The 16714-nt window shown below is 40.9% G+C and overlaps 2 protein-coding genes across 4 annotated transcripts in view; one reads left to right on the forward strand and one right to left on the reverse strand.

The window, feature by feature from the left end:
• LOC125903225 (vinculin-like) overlaps nucleotides 1–7979 on the forward strand; it is a 35597-nt gene extending 27618 nt beyond the window's left edge. Inside the window, exons 18-22 of one of the 2 annotated variants that reach the window (XM_049600003.1) lie at nucleotides 603–788; nucleotides 1887–2063; nucleotides 2978–3181; nucleotides 3260–3364; nucleotides 4764–7979. In XM_049600003.1, the coding sequence (XP_049455960.1) occupies nucleotides 603–788; nucleotides 1887–2063; nucleotides 2978–3181; nucleotides 3260–3364; nucleotides 4764–4910 (819 nt within the window). In that variant the 3' untranslated portion in view covers nucleotides 4911–7979. The remainder of the gene's footprint in view (nucleotides 1–602; nucleotides 789–1886; nucleotides 2064–2977; nucleotides 3182–3259; nucleotides 3365–4763) is intronic. The other variant, XM_049600004.1, reaches the window with a different exon arrangement.
• Nucleotides 7980–9533: 1554 nt separating this feature from the next.
• Nucleotides 9534–16218, reverse strand: ap3m1 (adaptor related protein complex 3 subunit mu 1). Of its 2 annotated transcripts, none has more exons than XM_049600892.1 (9): nucleotides 15954–16218; nucleotides 15343–15620; nucleotides 13419–13590; nucleotides 13136–13273; nucleotides 12911–12996; nucleotides 12683–12816; nucleotides 12216–12423; nucleotides 10673–10817; nucleotides 9534–10575 (listed from the first exon to the last, which is right to left on the reverse strand). In XM_049600892.1, the coding sequence occupies exons 2-9, from the start codon at nucleotides 15613–15615 to the stop codon at nucleotides 10475–10477; spliced, it is 1257 nt and encodes a 418-aa protein (XP_049456849.1). In that variant the 5' UTR covers nucleotides 15616–15620; nucleotides 15954–16218; the 3' UTR covers nucleotides 9534–10474. The 2 variants fall into 2 exon arrangements, with proteins under 2 accessions (XP_049456849.1, XP_049456851.1); XM_049600894.1 differs by lacking the exon at nucleotides 15954–16218 and adding an exon at nucleotides 15747–15867.
• Between the last annotated feature and the right edge of the window lie 496 nt (nucleotides 16219–16714).

Here is a 16714-nt window from a genome sequence, read left to right on the forward strand (position 1 = left end):
CATTCAGATATTTGCAGCTTTACACACTCTCCCGTGACAGTGAACTAAAACCCTTTGTAATTTGTATGTATGAAACAAGACATTAGACGACGTAATTTTGGGGTTTGGGCGAGACAGACTGACAATTTTCAACATTTTAACACATTTTTCGATGAAATGATTAGTCGATTAATCGAAGAAATAATCGACAGATTAGTCGACAATGAAAATAATCGTTAGTGGCAGCCCTACCTGGGAGACTACACCAAAACCAAATTGGTATCAAATGTTTAAAAAGCAACTCAACATTCACCGGACATCCTATCTTTTCTGACTTCCAGTGGTTTACCTTCTGTACAGCTGTACTCAAGTACAATAAGACATCACTGTTGGGTGTTGTCACAGGTGCAACAGAGCACATTGTCATGTGATCAGAGATGAAACAGACCTGAAACTTTCCCCCAGAGAGGGCAGCAAAACTCTGCTTTTCAGCCTGGTGTTAATTTACTCTTTAAAGCCCCAGTGTGCAGACTTTTTTCCACCATCCAAAAACCACACCCTCCTTTGTTCGTGGACTGCACATGTAAAGGTAACATATGTTGGTCTATGTGAATTTTTTCCAGGTTAGTGATGAGCAGGCGCCACCCAAGCCCCCCTTACCAGAGGGCGAGGTGCCCCCACCTCGGCCCCCTCCTCCGGAGGAGAAGGATGAAGAGTTCCCAGAGCAGAAGGCTGGAGAGGTGCTCAGCGAGCCCATGATGGTGGCGGCCAGGCAGCTGCACGATGAGGCGCGCAAGTGGTCGAGCAAGGTTAGTTCACACAAACACACACAGAGAGTTTGCATAGTCACCCCATCAAATGAGTTTAATTTCAGAGTCAGTAAAAGTCAGTAGCACACATACCGTACAGTATCATGTTAGTGCTTTGCTGGTCATAATACACTTGTCTGATGGTGAAGTGCCTTCTCGTATTCTGTGAATATCCTGAAGTTTTTCCTGAAATCATGTTGATGCTGAAATGTGGATATCAGTGGCTGGATTCCAATTTCAGATGGGAAACTGGAAACTGTCATCTGTTCGAGGTGTTGGCATGTCAGGTTGTTACTGGCTTACATATATACACTTACATGCACTACGAAAATATGAGAAAAACAATCATTTGTGGAGAGACAATCCAACCTCATGAGAGCAAGTGCACAATATTTGCAGTTGTATTCTTTGCACTCTTATCCTTGTGAATGTCTGTGTTCTGTATGTGTGTGTCCAAGTGTTTTTGTGTGGAGGAATTGTGTATAGGAGCATTAATTCTGTATAAATGACCCTTGATTATTCAGGAATAATGCCCTCTTGCTGTCTGTGTGAAGCTTGTAACCGTTCTCCCCTCTCTAGCTTTCCTGACACCTGTTTAGATCTATACATCAGGCACAAAATATCTGTCGTCTTATACACTAAATACACTAAAGGGATGCCAACCACTGTTTTTGGCCTCAAGTAGACTTTGTTTGATTAGGCAAAAGATTTACAAACTGTCAACACAGCCACTGTCTCAGAGTAAGGCATGTCATCCACCTGCTACCTGCCCAAACCAGCTCCTCTTTCTTCTTTTTTTCCCCCATCTTTGCTTGTGCGTGCTGTTCCACCTCCCTGTCCCTGCTCCTTCACAGTGCTTGTACTCGTTCCTTCTCCCTCCTGTAAATCGCCTGTCCTCTGGTCTTTCATCCAGTGCCTCTCATACTGTACTAAATGCCTCCTTCTCCCATGCTTCCTTCCCTCCTGCAATCCTTGGCTTTCTCCTTCCCCTTCTCCTCCACATTCCTCCTTTTTTCCTCCCCTTTCTTTGCCTCCCTCCCTTCCCTTCCCATCCCCATTGATCCGCCACCAACAATCCCCTCACCCCGCCCCACCCAGCCTGAGGATGAGGAGGCAGTAGAGGAGAGAGAGGTAGATGATGAAGATGAGTTTACTGATGGTGAGGATGACTATGAGCCAGAGCTGCTGATGATGCCCTCCAACCAGCCTGTCAATCAACCCATTCTGGCAGCGGCCCAGTCTCTCCACCAGGAGGCGCGCAAGTGGTCCAGCAAGGTCTGCGCACGCACATGCTCATGAGTGCACACACAACCAGACGTGGGTCAGATAGTACTGGTAAATGGCTCCCAGTTGTTTGAGCTGCTGGGAGGGATCATGCAGCTGTTTGGCCCCCAGCACACAAACATCCACGCATGCATACAGATAGATACACCACACAAGGGAAGCCCCTCAGGAGAAATGTCACACCCTTCGGACTACTGGTCACTGTGGCCATGCAAACAATGAGCTCTGCATCTGCCACTACCATGGAAACCTCCAAGTAGCTGTGGCTGTTGCTGCATCACACTCAGACATGGTTGACGCACTGTTATGCTGACATCACACTAAAAGGTTGAACTAAAGGTTGAGGATTGTTGGAATGCCAAGTTTGTTTGTTGCACCACCTGGATAAACTGGTACTGGCTTCACAAGCCAGTGAAGCCAAGGATGACAGTTTCCCAAAGATTTCTGGGTGATGTAGTGTTGACATTAGACTGCCTGCTTGCCTGGTATAATCACCTGCATCTGCTTCTTAGTCACAGGGTGCCTACTGATCACTCCACGTCATGGGTACTAACCTCACGTTGACTGTAAGATGAGGGGGGCAGTGGAACCTCAACACTGTTTTCCTCCAAAACTAGTGATATAAATTACAGCATTATCTTCTCTCACATGAAGGTTGAAGAGTATGTGCTAACATGCACTGACACTGCATGCAGCTTTCTGCTTGTATTTTTAGCACCTGTTTTGCTTTTGTACTTAAAATTAATTCATACAAAGCAACAGCATTCTTTTAAAATGTGGAAACATGACTCACACGTTATGTTTCCACTGCATTCTCATCTCTTATCCAAAGCCATGCCCTTCTCCGGTGTCCTGCTCACAGCTCTCACTGCTTCCTCCTCTGCCCCTCACCCCCCACTTTGCAGGGTAATGACATTATAGCAGCAGCCAAGCGGATGGCCCTGCTGATGGCAGAAATGTCTCGGCTGGTGCGTGGCGGGAGCGGGAACAAACGAGCGCTGATTCAGTGTGCCAAGGACATCGCCAAGGCCTCAGATGAGGTGACGAGACTAGCTAAAGAAGTGGCCAAGCAGTGCACCGACAGACGCATCAGAACTAACCTGCTGCAGGTAAGGGCATGCAGACACATACTGAACTGTCCTCTGGGTCTTGTACAGAAAATAATTCACATTTTTCTCATTCCAAAGGTGTGTGAACGGATCCCCACCATCAGTACTCAGCTGAAGATCCTCTCGACTGTCAAAGCCACTATGCTGGGACGAACAAACATCAGTGAAGAAGAGTCAGAGCAGGTAATCTAGCAAAACTGTATATAACTCACAGGGAAGCAGCCTAAGCTGAACTTAACTAGCTAACAGCATACAAGGTAGTTAAAACGAGCATAACATCAACCAGCTATAACAGTAAAATGCTGCTTTTACATAATACATAATAATGTGGAAGTTCATTTACTCTAGTAGGATAAAAAGGCAAGATCTGTATGACATTATGATAGAAATAATGACTTAGTATCCCAACATAATGAGAAACATTATGAAAATAACGAGTTAGTTTCCCCAAAGAACCAGAAATGTACCTCCATAACAAGTTAGTATCTCAAAATAATAACTTTGTTACTTGAAATAATGAGAAAATGAAATTAATGAGGTAGTATTTCAAAGTATTGCAAAGAAACTTCAAAAAACTGAGTTAAATGATGAATTAATGAGTTAAAATTTCAAAATAATGGCTTAGTATCTCGAAATAATGAGAAATTTTATAAAAAAAATAATTAGTTTCCCCAAATAATGAGAACCATACTCAAATAACAAGTTAGTATCTCAAAATAATGGCATAGTATGTCAACATACTTCAAAGTATTGTAAGGAAATTTAAAAAAATAAGTTAGTATCATAAAATAGTATCTCAAAATAATGAATTAGTTTCCCTAAATAATGAGAACTTTCTCAAAACACAAGTTAATATTTGAAAATAATGGCTCAGTATCTCAAAATAATGAGAACATTTCTAAAAGAACAAGCTAGTATCTCAAAGTGCTATTTTTTTTCTTAGAATAATTAGTTTTCCCACATAATGAAAAGCTTTCTCAAATTATGAGTTAGTATCCTAAAATAAAAGGAAACCTATTCAAAATAACAAGCTAATATTTCAAAATAATGAGAAACATCCTAGAAAAAAAGTTAGTTAGCTTTATCAAATGAGTTAGTATCTCAAAATAATTACTTTGTTTCTTAAAATAAGAAATTCAAAATAATGACTTACTTATCTCAGTAACTTAATATCTTTAAATGATAAAAAAGAAACAATACTAACCCATTTTTTAAGAATTGTTCTCATTATTTTTACATACAGACTCATTATTTCAATAAAGTTTCTCACTATAATGACTTACAGGCTCTTTTTTATCACACTGGCAGAAACGGGCTCCATAATCATAATATATCAGTTACAAGGGACTTTTCTTGTTGACTTAAGATACCTTAGGAACATTTGCTAATATTAGTACTTTTACTCAAGTATGATTTTGAGTGAATGACTTTTACTTGTGATGCAGTATTTTTTCTTTAATTTGTACTTAAGTAAATGATTTATATACTTCTTCCACCACTGATAACTTCATTTTAATTTTGTCCCATCTCTGTTTTTATTTTACTCCTGACTGCTTTACTTCCAATTGTTTACCTCTACCAGGCCACAGAGATGTTGGTCCATAACGCCCAGAATCTAATGCAGTCAGTGAAGGAGACCGTCAGGGAAGCAGAAGCAGCCTCCATCAAGATCCGCACAGATGCAGGATGCACCCTTCGCTGGGTGCGCAAAACCCCCTGGTACCAATAAACAAACCTGGTCCTTGAATCTAGCAACAATCTTAACTTTGCACCGATAGCACACACCTGGGGTAAAAGTAGCAAAGTGCAAACATGTGCACTTCTTCACAGAGGAGACTGATGGTGATGTGGCGTGTACCAGGAGCCATCAAATATGGTACCAAGCAGGTTTCATTTATCGGAGTGAGTTTAGCTTTGCTCTCCAGCTCTCCTTATGTGTAACTGTGGAATCACGTAGGCTTACGGAGACAGTTTTTAATATATATTTTTGGTATGTTGTGTTACAAGAGTTTATCCAAATCCCAGGTATATATTTTTTGCATGAAAATTTTTTCTATTTTCTAAAGCAAAATTATGACATTAAGATACTTATCTCCTAGAGAACATTTACTTTGAATTCTTTTCTTTTTTCAGTGAGAGTTTCTTATTGTCTATTGTATATACAGTAATAATTTGTTTTATGGACAACACTCAGCTACGAGCTTTATACACTGAGTTTGACACTAAAGTGTGGAGTCTTGTGTGGGCCAACGAGCTCTCCTCTCTTCATGTTTACTTTTAACACTGTTCTTAAATGAAGATCTATGAATTCAAAGGTGATACATCACCACTGTTGTCCGGTGATGTCTGAAGAACCAGAATGTCTTCTGGATTTAAAGTGTTATGCTTATAGGCAAAAGATATAGTTTCAGAAATGATTGTATAATTTAAAAAGAAATGTACGCTTGTCAATAAATAATGAATAATGTTGATTGCAGGAAGGTCGATTCTTAATAGAAAAGAGGTTTTCATGTGACAGTTGCAGTATGAGTGATAGACGTTCAGGTTTAAGTTGAGACGTTCTTAATGGGTGTATTGAGTTCTTTCTTTTAACAGTGAACAATGCCAAAGGATTTGTTTTATGGTACTGTATGTTTCATCTTAACACTTAAAGGGACAGTTCACCCCGAAATCAAAAATACATATTTTTCCTCTTACCTGTAGTGCTATTTATCAGTCTAGATTGTTTTTGGTGTGAGTTGTTGAGTGCTGGAGATATCAGCCGTAGAGATGTCTGCCTTCTCTTACATATAATGGAACTAGATGGCACTCGGCTTGTGGTGCTCAAAGCGCCAAAAAATACATTTGAAAAACTCAACAGCAATGTTTCTTTACAGAAATCATGACCTGCTTACTCAAGATAATCCACAGACCTTGTTGTGAGCAGTTTCATGTAGGGACTATTTTCTTTCTCCTAAACTAAACCCACCAACACTGTGCATTTTGCAAGCTCACCTAGCATCACTGACCTGGCTAACGTTACAGCTCAGCCAAGGAGAATGCCATTAATGTTTAGATCTCATGCTGCCATGAGCACGAGCCTCTCATCCAAGAGTAGATGCATGCACAGGCATGGATTTTGAGGAGATGCAGAAGACACATCCCCATCAATATTTAGATGATGTGACTTTGTCCCCCCTAGTAAAAACATGAAAGTAACAGGACTTTTACTTCGACAAACTGCTCAAACTCAACTCATAGTGGTGGCAATATACAACCTTAAAACAATGGTTGCAATCTGCTATAAAACAGGAAGAAGATGAAGCAACTATGCTGGATAGAAGGAAGGAAGTACCAACCCATTTTCACTCCTTGCTCTCATTGTGTAATATTGCCGGGGAGGGTTTACATTGGGATCAACTGAAAGCCTGGGGATCATAATATAGACGCTAAAGCGTGCCTTTGGCGAAGGCATCACAAGCTGAAGGATGTGACAAGGTATCGGCATTCAACATGCTGGGAATGAGAACGTGCTGGAGAATATTTTCACCATACATTGATGCAGAAAAGACACAAATTGGTGCATCTTTGCATACAGGAATGAAGTGTTTGAAACTCAAAATAAATTGGAGGAAGGACCTCTAGACCGTCCCCCTCAAATGTTGGCAAAAAACCTGCCCCCTTAGATGCAACACAACAAGGTCTGTGGATTATCTTGAGTAACTGGGTCATGATTTCTGGAAAGAGACATTGCTCTTGAGTTTTTCAAATGCATTTTTTGGTGCTTTGAGTACTACAACCCGAGTACCATCTAGTGCTATTTTATTTTGGAGACAGCAGACATCTCTACGGTCGATATCTCCAACACTCTGCAACTCACACCAAAATAATCTAGACTGATAAACAGCACTACAGGTGAGAGGAAAAATATGTATTTTTGTTTTTGGGGTGAACTGTCTCTTTAAAATCCAGGTTATTACAAACGAGACAGACCGTTTTCTTTAGTGTCGCTGAGGTACTTTTTGAGGTCTGATATTTTTATGTTTTGTTTTTTTTTTAAGCAAAAAAAAGAAAAATAATGTTTTCTCTTTTTTAACTAATTGTAGTGCTTTGTTTTTGCACTATCTCTGTAACAGTTGAGCTGTTTGGATATTTTATTCAAAATTCATCAGAACCAATGACGTCAGACAGCCGTTCAACCTCCTGATTGTAGACTTCTCTCCATGTGTGAGCTCACTCATCCCACTCTGAATGCTCTGAAGCATCATCTTCATAAAAGACAACCCCGGTGGTTTGAAAACAAAAACAACCTTTTTAAGTGATACCAGGCATTGATGTCAGTGTCGTTTTTGTTATAGGAGTAGAGTTTTGTCTGGAAAAAATACACAGCAGTTTAAAGATTTGTGATTGGTAAATTCAATCAGATCATTGAAAACATATTTTCATTCCCTACACAGTAATTCATTGAGTTTTATGACACATTTTTACAATGGCCGGGCAAATTTAACTATTAAATGGAGAATGTGTATGTGTGTGTGTGTGTGTGTGTATATGTGTGAAACCTCTTCACTTAATCAGTATTAGTGAGCCGTGCCCTCGATGGTTACAGGGACAGAGCTCTAAATGTTAGCCGCATTTACATCTTTATTTGAGCCTACTGAGCATGTAGCAGTCACTGACCCCTCACTGAGAGCGACAGGGTGTACTTCTGTGTGTACTTGATGTGTTCATTCACACCCTGAATGTATTCTGATAGCTTCTCGCCCTGCCAACACATCTGCTGTGCCTTGGAAGAATAAAAGATTATAATAATGTTGAATGGAGTCAGCCTCTTAATTTGCTCTCACACGTCACTGGTATCATAACATAAGATGAGTGAGTGTGATTGGGGAGCAAGACTTAAGGGGATAGTTCACTTGAAAATAGAAAGAACGTGTCAAGTTTGTAAAAAAACACTAAGTGCCATTTCCTGCTGTAGAGTGACTAAATAAGCTACTTAACAGAGACAGCAAACTAGCTCAACAACATGGCCAAATGCAAGTATGAGGCTGAATAAATTTGACTGTGTGGACCTTGAACTAATGACTAATATCTAGACCCTGTGGGGAACTACTGATGTAGACTGTAGCGTGGATATTCTCGTGGATGGGAGGACATGCAAGTATAAAGACAACTCGCTACACCCTTGAAGGCAGGGCTTCGTTAATTCCTATCAAAGTTGCTCAGTGGTGCAGGAAGCCAAAAAAGTTTGACTTCCTGGGTATATAATTACCCTGATCTTGTGCGTCATTGGGCCGATAGAGCAAGCGCCTCAAGACTTCAAGCTGAGCGGCAAATTTCTGGTTGAGCACCCCATTAAAGTAAATAGTGATAAAAAATGATTTAATGGTTTTCTAGACTTACAAAATGTAACTGGACCGAATCGATTGAACCCGACAGTGACTTGAGTCATTTCCCAGGAGTTGTGACTGTAAAAAAACAAATGATCCAGTTATTTACAAATGTCCCTTTCACAGTGTAAGTCAATTGGAAAAGCATTTTTGGGCCCCATGGCATCATGTGACAGTTTCAGAAGTTGTATTTCCACTGATTGGCCAGTATGAAAATTGACTTCAAAGCCTGGTGCACTTCTTGAGGAGGAGAAAAAAAGATGTATTTTGATATTGAGTATCGTGCAGTGTGTTACAACAAATGTACAGCCATGCTGAGGCAGTACGAGGCACAGAGACAAGTGGGTGTAACTGCAGCTGGAGCAGCTACAGAACCTGACCTTTACCTACATGGCAAGCCATATCTGCACTTCAGTCCATGATCAGCACCCTTCACTCCATGGCCTGGAAGAGGAAGTCCCAGCAAAATTGTGAAGTTGCTGAGCTATTAGCTAGCTACATTAATAGCGAGGTGGTTAGAGTAAGGGTAATAGGAAGGGTTACATCTTGTTACTTAGAAAGTGAATTATGTCTTCATGTATTATTAAGTGGATTATAGCTACATTAAGTCTCATTTATTCACTACAGTTTGGCACTGTAGCAGTGTTCAGATCGCTGTCGCATTGGTAGGTTTGTCTTGTACATGTGGTGGGCGTGGTTTGTAGGAGCGTGTCATGTACGCTACAAATGGAATGAGCCTGCAGCTATACATGTCTCCACAGAGATGGTTTGAGCTAAATGCTAGCATCCCTATGCTAACAAGCCTGCAGTGACAATGCTAGCATGCTGAAGTTGATGTTCACCATGTTTATCATCGTAGTTTAGTGTTAGCATGCGAGCATTTGCAAATGAACACAAAGTAAAACTGAGGCAAACGGGAATGTCATTAATAAACCAAAGTTAGCCATACTGTTAGCATGGCAGAAAGAGCACACGTGAACACGTCATTTTAAAGCTTTTATGAGACATCTTAAACACTGACATATAGATTCAACTTCATACAAGAGCTTAAAGTAGTATTTTCCACGTGGACAATTGATTGTGCAAATCTTGTGCTGAGAAAATAAGTTGCATTCAAGATTGTGTGAGGCTTTTGTAGATTTCTGAGTGCTTTTTACACGACTGTTCCCAACATACTGCCTGAATCACTGGCTCGTTTCGAGGCTCTGCAGACAGTTGTACTCCCTTAGTCAAATGTACCTTGGATGTAAAGAAAATATACTTTCCCTCAGGCCTCCCAACCATGCAGTGTGTGCTGTAGTGTGCTATGCAAAGCACTGTAACCTACCTTACAAGGCCACATTAAGGAGTGAATGCGTGCAAAAATACCTGCTCTTAAGTCAGTGACTTCAGACACTGCAGCTACTCAAAAAGTAGACACATAAGATTCTTCAAAAATAAACATATATATAGGTATAAAACTTGGTGCTACTGTAATTGTGTAAAAATGTCTTCAAAAGGAATGGCTGCTTAAGTTCAGGCAACATGCAGGTATGATTGTACAGGTGTGTTTAAGTTGTGAGGAGCAAGGTGGTAAGCTGCGAGTGTCCCTTTTCAAATTGAAATATTCCCCTTAGGCAACACTCAGAAGGTGTTAAAAGACAAAAGAAAAACAGAAACAGTACAATAGAAAGAGGAATGGTTCATATAATGCAACACATTTAAACTGGATAGAAACTAATAGCACTTCAACAAGGTCACATTGATTATTAAGGCTTCCCTTTACAGGTCACACATACCATCCAGTCATTTGTAATGCTAAACACATAATAAATAACTCATTAATGACAATGAGCCAGAGGATATGTAAGACATTTTTGGAGCACTGATAACTTTGACACCTATTTGGCACACTGGGTTGTTGACCTCTGACCTCTGACATTACTCAGGTCCGCACTTGGAATTTCCCCGCTTTGGTCAAATATTTGACCCCTTTAAATGGTTTGTACTTCTCTCCATACATGTCGAGACGACTCACCTTCAGACCTGCACAGAGGGGAGAGAGGCATAGTGAGTAGAGACTCAAAATGGACTTTGAACTTGGCCCAGTTAAAAGATTAAAAGGTCATGGAGCAAGGGTTACCTGATATGGCCAGCTGCTGGATCTTCAGGTCGATGTTGAGTGGGGGGTTTTCTTCAGGTTTGGGAGCTCCTGCCTGCAGACTTAGACTGCCTCGCAAGTTGGGAAGCTTCTGGGGGTTCAGTTTCCCAATGTCCCAAACCAGCACCTATCAAAACACAGACATGCTCCATGTAAGGACAATAAAACAAAACGCTTTATCTATTTTCTCCGTAACACCACCAGTTCTGACCAAGATCACATCAGTTGCTTCATCGCAGAGCAACAAAAAAATCTATTCTATAATGTTATTTAAAAAATCTCCTGGCTTTAAAGAGCAGTTTTAAAGGGATAGTTTGTAGTTTTTTGAAGTGAGGTTGTATTAGGTACTTATTCATAGTCAGTGTATTCCCTACAGGGGATGGCAGTCAGCACAGACTGAGTTTGGAGAAACAGACAGGAATACCGGCACGGAAGTGAAGAAATGTACTGCTGTAGAGGGGGCAGCAGCAAAACATATTTTTGTTACAGAAAAAAAAATCTGTTTAAGTGTGGTGTAAGACAGCCTTTTCCGACAGGGAGCTCAAGCTGTTGATACTAAGAAACATTCTTTTTTAGAGAGTGTCCCCTCTCTAAATTCGGAAGGTTGTTGGGTCCATGAATGCAGCACAAGCGGAACTCTCCATAAGTTATTTTTTTTCCTGAGTTGTGGGGTGGATAATTGATCTACTGATTTGTTCAGAGCTGATCAGATCACATCGTTGGAGGGGAGTGGCTGCTGCAGAGGCGAATTAGACCCAGTTTAGACCCAGCAGAATGAATAGTTAAGTTTCACCTTTAATGCACCTGACACTCTGCTGCACAATCTGTACTCAGACCGTGTGGTGCTATGAATGACCACACAGTATAAATATTTTAACAGTGCTCCTAATGCATGGTCCAGCTCTAAAAATAGAAAATCTATTTGTGGCAGCAGATGTTTTGATCGTGGCAGACTGCCATAAAATAATAATAATAATAATAATAAATAATGTGTGAGAAACCCTGCTTAGATAACAGGTTCAGTTCTCCGTGGGTAAGGGCTGTCTAATGGCAAGGTCAAGTGGTGAAAATATAAAATATGCTTAAACTTACACTGATTTATTTTCTTGGTGGAATCTTTTTTTTAAGTTAGCTAAAATACATGTTGCTGCTACCGGCCATCCACAGCAGTAAATTGTTTAGCTTCCATGGCGGTACTCCTGCCTGCTTCTGCTTCTCCAATCTGTGGGCAGGCCAACCACCATTTACTATAGGTAACACATTTACTATGTTTAAGTATCTCATACCACCCCACTTCACAAGATCTAAACTATCCCTTTGATGTTACTTTGGCTATTAATTTAGGGGTAGGCAGGTAAAATGTAAGTAGCTTTGTAGTGAAGCATTTGACAATATCAACAAAAACTGAGAAGTATGATGGACACTGACCGGACAAAAGGGCCCACATTTAAAAGAGGAGGCCGTTCTCATTTAACACAGACCTACTGTGCTGCTGCTTAGGACAGCTTTGTAAATGACTGGTTACCTTGGTAGCGAGGTCGTAGGTGTAGTTTCCCTGTGTGGCTGTGAGGTTGGCACTGAGCACAGCTTTAGGCATGTGGATGGTGACCATCAAGCCCTCCACTGTCTTTCCCATGGTCTGTTTGGGTCCGATCGTGATGTCCAGGCGACCACAAGGTCCCGACTCAAAGAAACTGATGCTCTGTTTCACGTACACTGGAATGGCCACGAGGCTGAGGAGGGACAGAGACAGAATTGAACGCGATGACAATAAACAGTTGGGTTCAGCAGGCAGACAGCAACCAGCTTGTGTTTACAAGTAAACACAGTGTGGATTGTGAATCCTTACTGGGGAAATTAAACAAGAATTTCGATCCACTCCTCCGCATCACAAAGATTTTATTGTTGCTATTAGATGCTGACTATCAAATCACGCACCTAAATACATTTTTTTAAATTTAATTTAACACATACAGATGTGCATGTGCCTACTTTTGAGAGCTGACATGGTAGTTCATGAGGGTGAAGTTTCCATCTGGCGGGATGAAAGAGAGGGCACGCTCCGACTCCCAGCGCTTAAACCGTACACACGGGTGGAAACTCACATCATCGAGAAGACGAGGATTCTGTCAACAACAACAACAACAACAACGATGGCGAGTGAATTTTATACTTAAGCACATAAATAAAAAACACAGAGCTGAGAGGACGTTAACCCACCATGAAAGACAGAGTCAGGTCAGGCATCCCAGTGAGCCTCACACAGGCTTCAATCACACCCTGGATCTCTGCAAATACTGTCGTACCTGCATAAGAACAGATTTAAAGAAATGCAAGCATGTTTAAAATGTGATCACATCTAATTATATAATCTTCCAGGAAAAGTAAACACTTCTAATTGTCATGGACACACTCTTCAATTGTGGTGATCACACAAGTTTGTACCTGATTTGTCCACGATGGCATCTATTTCCTCAATCACATCGAAATATGCCTCATTATTGGTGTATTTAACACCAGCGCGCCTCCATGGGATATTGGACAATTGACCGGTTGGTAATGTGTCTCCAACGTTACTACCTCCTGGAAAACACACACACAAGAAGGGCAAAAATATAAATGTACATATAAACATTGTAGATGCTATGAAATTTGGTCTTTAGTAGACAGACGCTGGGGACAGGTTAGACTGACCTTTATCACCAGAGTCAGGGTGACCTCTGTTTACCTGTGAGCGTGTTGACAACTGATCGCAGGATGGTGGGAGGCCTGATCATCTCTTTGAGCACGTTGGACTCTGTTGCTAGTGGGAAGCCGTTGTCCAGCATCTCCTCCAACAGCTCATACACTGTCACCACATTGTCCTTGATAATGCTTTCTGAGCACTCTCCAAAGTAGTCCTGTCGACGAATGCAAAAAAAAAAACCTGTCTTGTCAACAACCTCAATTTTTAAAAAATTTTTAAGATCCTATGTGAATCCCGTTGTGTACAATATATATTTTTTGTGTGTATTGTTTCTGTAGTGAGTATACAAGAAATCCAGATGCTTTACTTTTACCAGTGTTGGGCAAGTTACCAGTTAATTTCAATTGAAACTAAAAAGTTAGATTACAATATTTCTGTCTGTGTAGATCAGCGGTTCCCAGCCTTTCTCCTTAAGGGATCCCTTCTCCAATCATTGAGTAAACTGCCGACCTTTGACTAAGTAACATACATTTCATACTACAGTATATTCAATGCAAAAAAAAAAAAAAAAATACAACTGTATAGAACAACTGATAAATTGTACAATTAACCAAAATAGTGAATGCAACAATGGCAGGAAGTTTATGAAAAACAGTCTATTTGGATTCTTTTTTCCAGATTATTTCATTTGAGTATGAGTTCCCCTGATAATTTTAGTAACTTTACACAATTTGCTGTCTGTTCTATGCTTTAGAGCTTCTTTTTTGACCTTTTTTTGTTCCCCCTGATGCTTGGCCATTATTCTACTAGCTCTTGGGTCATTTTACCAGTGTTCTTTTTAATGCAGGGTGAGGCTGTTTAGCATAGAGTGCATATCCTGTCAGATTTATTTTACGTTTATATTTTGACCAGATTAGATAATGTGAAAATACCTGGGGACCAGCTACTTCTCACATCACATACGTGAGACAAACGGTACTTTCATCTTTCAGTGAAGAGTACTCAACTTCCCGAAAGCGTGGCCCTTGCTGTCAACTTTATGCTTTTTTGCTGTGGTCATGTCTGCTACCTAGCAGGAGATGTGTGTTGATGGTAACTGTTGGCTTGCTAGTTTACCGTCTGTTTATGAAAACACAATGATTCCGCCTGCTGCATATGATAGTCTACCATTGTGAGGTGAACAGAAAAAATGCAAGTGAACTAACTACATTGTGTAACAGCCCACCTATGGTATTCCAGTCAGAAACACTTAAGTTTATTTCCATTTGAACTATTATATTTGGTGGTGTGGCTCTGTTCTGGGGCCTCTCTGCCTTTCCTTGGGCCCACACAGAAAGCCTAAGGTGGAGAGAGCACACTTCTCTGCCCTTCCACTTGCAAGAGAGGAAAGCCTGAGGCAGACAGAGCAAACCTCTCTGCCCTTCCTCGTGCCCACATGGAAAGCCTAGGGCAGGGAGAGCAGCAGTAAAGACCCCCGGGAACAGAACAGAGCAGCATCAATGATAAACAGAAACAACATTGATAAGTCCGACACAGCACAAAAAGGAGGAGCTGAGGTTGCAAAGCAGTTTAAGTAGGGCACCCTGAATGAGATTCGCCAATTAGTTGCATAGAGAGCAATCTAGTGATCTATCAGCCGACTCTCATCCATCAGTCAGCTGCTCCACCAGTTGATAAGGCTGTTTAAAATCAGCTGATGTAGCTGGGATGTGAGCTGAGCTTGACATCATGTCCTGCCTGAATGTTTTAAAAAGACATGCCACTGGCAATTTAAAACCAGTCAGGGGGCCACAATTGACCCCCCAGGGCTGATGTAGCCCTCTGTAGTGGCCTTAAAATTGAGAAAACATGATGCAGTGCCAAATAGACTGCCCTACATGCTAGAAAAGACAATACCCATAAACATCTGTCTGACTTATAAATTCTGGCATTTATTCGTCGATTTCAACTCAAAATTTAATCCCACCTGAAAAGTGTCTGCCACTCTGTGGAGGAACTCGATGACAAACAGTGGAGGGACCTCAGTCTGGATGACAGACAGGAAGAAGAGCTTGCCCCTGTATATGCTGATGAGATAGTGGTGTGGGGTCTGGAGGACTGGGGGAACATCCTCCGGGTCCACCGCCTTCTCCTTAGCCTCGAAAAAGTAATCACACACACTCCTGCTGATGACACTCTTCCAGTGTTTCTCCAGGAAGATGTCTCCAGAGTGACTGATCAGGAACAGACTGTGGATCATCTCAGCTGCAACAGTGAGGGGGGTGTTGCTGTTAGTGTGGGGGCATATAGTTGATCAAATATTTGATTGCACCCAAATCAAAACAATGCAAATATTAATATAAAGCAGTGTCACTTGGTGTCAACATTTACCTACTGTCACTTTGTGTTAAAATAACTTCAACCACAGGTAACTTAACCGGCTGGCTAGCGAACAGAGATTGGAAACTTCCGACATTTTTACCATCTGTTTCTTAATGTTAAAAAAATAAACTTCAGAGTGACAGTGCAGCAGCAACATGGCAGCTTTAAACAGCGGATCATGTAAACAAAGTTTCTGAGATTGCTTAAAAGTTTTACCTGCTAACTCCGTGTGCCTGTGCCAAGGATACTTTGTGCCAGTATGGCAGACTAGTCCGAGTTACTGAGGAGACGCCTGCACATCTACTCACACGTAAACACAAACTAGTCACGAGTACTTATCTTTAAGGCAAAATAACAATGCTCAGACACGATCAGTAAAACATTACAATTAATTCCGGATTGTTTAAATACAAATAAACTCTTGAGTCAACCTGACAGACACTGTCAGATCAAAGTTTCGGACTTTTTAATCAGGCACAGTTTGCGGGCAGCTAATACCAAGAGCTGTATGAGAGCAGAAGGGAGTTTCTTGCCCTGAGTATCGCCTTGCAGGTGAGCATGCATGGTGACACTATTAAACTGATGGTGAAACTATTTTATACAGTCTATGGGTGAAACAAGTGATTGACTATTTCAGCTTCACATTAAAATACTTTGCTTAATAAGTCTTAGTACAGTAATGCACTGTAAGACTTAAATTGAGATCCACCAGAGAGATCTGCTACTATTCACAAAGTGAAATTATAACCATGTAAGCAGAGCAAAGACAGTCTGCATGGCATGTCATTATCAGACAACAACTATGTATACATTAAGTTTAGTCGCTACTGCGTTCACCAGCTGGTTATACTCACTTTGTTATTCTACTGTATGGTAGGGTGGGGTTTTAGAGGTTTTATTTCCTTAAAAACAGTTGTCTCTTATGTTACCTCAACTTTTTATTATCAATTAGTGACTATTTAATTATTTTATTAATT

This window comes from Epinephelus fuscoguttatus, linkage group LG16, assembly GCF_011397635.1.
Source record: "Epinephelus fuscoguttatus linkage group LG16, E.fuscoguttatus.final_Chr_v1".
In the NCBI taxonomy this organism is placed as follows: Eukaryota; Metazoa; Chordata; class Actinopteri; order Perciformes; family Serranidae; genus Epinephelus; species Epinephelus fuscoguttatus.

Bases quoted from the DNA above. Each gene is read 5' to 3' on its own strand.
- ap3m1 (XM_049600892.1), bottom strand. From the start codon at position 15,615: ATGATCCACAGTCTGTTCCTGATCAGTCACTCTGGAGACATCTTCCTG. The intron at 13,274-13,418 runs GTAAACAGAGGT...TGTGTTTTCCAG, and splicing joins AGTTGTCAACACGCTCACAG to GAGGTAGTAACGTTGGAGAC. The intron at 12,997-13,135 runs GTACAAACTTGT...GTTCTTATGCAG, and splicing joins TGCCATCGTGGACAAATCAG to GTACGACAGTATTTGCAGAG.